This window comes from Gadus morhua, chromosome 8 (assembly GCF_902167405.1).
Source record: "Gadus morhua chromosome 8, gadMor3.0, whole genome shotgun sequence".
In the NCBI taxonomy this organism is placed as follows: Eukaryota; Metazoa; Chordata; class Actinopteri; order Gadiformes; family Gadidae; genus Gadus; species Gadus morhua.
The window spans coordinates 20,468,037-20,470,079 of NC_044055.1; the positions used below are offsets into that span (position 1 = coordinate 20,468,037).

The following is a 2,043-nucleotide window of genomic DNA, read 5'->3' on the forward strand; positions in this document are numbered from 1 at the left end:
GTATTGATCATCCATAGTGCTGAACTACATTCAAAGACCTATAATAAATAATAGTGAGTGACTATATATTATAAATGCCATCTGTTATATGTTTTGATCATTCATCTCGCTAGCAGTCGACGCTACAAGCCAACGATATGTGTGTGATTGCGGAAACCTTTTGATTTCATGACGGTATGCAATTCTATCGCAACAGTTCTTTTTTGACTACTAAACAATTATTAAATTATTAAAGCATGTTCAAAAGCACACCAAAACACACTGTCTTATCATAATCCCCAACATCTGCAGACTGCCATTCACTGACTACACTATTTACAGCTGGATTAAAAAGGGTTTGAAACTCCAGTATAATGGAATCCTCTAAATACATAGGATGTTTGGTGCAAGGATGGGGAATAAACTCGTCTCATTTGCTGTTTGAGGCATGTCCTGTGTGTGTGTGTGTGTGTGTGTGTGTGTGGAGCTCCGTCTTAGCAGCAGTATATTTAGATTTTTGCATCCAAGAGAGGGTTAAGCTTTCCGGATACTTACAGAATCCGACCCTGGTGTGTGGTTCATGAACAATTCATTAAAACCCTCCTCCTAAACGACACTATGAACAAAGTACCATAAATGGTTTGTGGCCATGTCGATAAAATCCCCTCCTTATTCCTATAACTCTAAGCCAAAACAAATGTTTTGAAATCTCGTAGTGTTCAAATTCAAGCTGAAACACGGGGGTTCACCTCCACTTCTCCGTTTTCCCGCTCTCGACTACGGTAGAGACAGGGCGGTGCAACATGGAGGCTCAGCGGAAGATGACCTTATGAATATTGTATTACATTTATGCCCAGGCATTTCATCCAGATGCTACTCAATTCTACATCCCGGTAAAATCCCTGAACATGTTCCAGTGGGTGTACAGTATTACTTCTGCCTCGCTGTTGCTGACAAACATTTATGTTATTTTCTATTCATTTATATTTCTTATCATACATTTGTAGATCATTGTTTGTAATCTAGCATAAAACAGGAGCTTAGAAACACATGTTAGGTCTATTGTGTTTCTTTAGCATATGTGCTTGAATCCCATACTAAACCTATTGTGTCATTGATTCTATTGTAGGGTACATCTTCTGTACAGAGGTCCTAGCACAAACGGTTTTCCATGATAAAGTGTTGGTTGAACAGTTTACTATAGCAAACCCCCATGTCTCTGTTTCACTGCTTTAGATCTGTGACAAGGAGTGGCACTACTACGTGATCAATGTGGAGTTTCCTGCTGTGACGCTATTCGTGGACGGCGTGACCTATGAACCCTACCTGGTGACAGACGATTGGCCAATTCATTCTGCGCAGATCGACACTCAGCTCACAGTGGGGGCCTGCTGGCAAGGTGAGTGTGTGTGTGTGTGTGTGTGTGTGTGTGTGTGTGTGTGTGTGTGTGTGTGTGTGTGTGTGTGTGTGCGTGCGTGCGTGCGTGCGTGCGTGCGTGCGTGCGTGCGTGCGTGCGTGCGTGCGTGCGTGCGTGCGTGTGTGTCTGTGTTTGTGTGTGTGTCTTGCTATGTGTCTATATATATGTGAGTGTGTTTGTGTTTTTTGTGCCCTCATGAATTTATAAAGTATATGCTAATAAAAGACAAAAAAATACAATGAGATGGTAAGCCCGAGAGAGAGAGAGAGAGAGAGAGAGAGAGAGAGAGAGAGAGAGAGAGAGAGAGAGAGAGAGAGAGAGAGAGAGAGAGAGAGAGAGAGAGAGAGAGAGAGAGAGAGAGAGAGAATGAGAACGTAAACCAGAGAGAGAGAGATAGAATGAGAAGGTAAAGTCAGAGAGAGAGAGAGGCAGGGGTTTCGGGGGCTTGTAATAGTGCGGTACGGGCGTGTAATTGAAATGGATGTGGGATGCGAGGTGTGAGCAATCACAGCTGAACAGGGTAGCAAGTGTTACCAGCTCAGTGTTTACAGCCGCAATAATTAGACAGGAACAGTGTACAGGATAGGAAGGAGGGGGGGGGGGGACATGATCTGTTCTGCCCGGCGCTCTGAAGCGCTCTGGGCTCC

General features: G+C 43.8%; 1 protein-coding gene across 1 annotated transcript in view; it reads left to right on the forward strand.

Moving 5' to 3' along the window:
• Nucleotides 1-597: 597 nt before the first annotated feature.
• The window catches only part of LOC115548673 (calsyntenin-2), a 15,112-nt gene continuing 13,666 nt past the window's right edge, over nt 598-2,043 (forward strand). Inside the window, exons 1-2 of the mRNA XM_030363436.1 lie at nt 598-606; nt 1,216-1,378. Of these exons, the coding sequence (XP_030219296.1) occupies nt 598-606; nt 1,216-1,378 (172 nt within the window). The remainder of the gene's footprint in view (nt 607-1,215; nt 1,379-2,043) is intronic.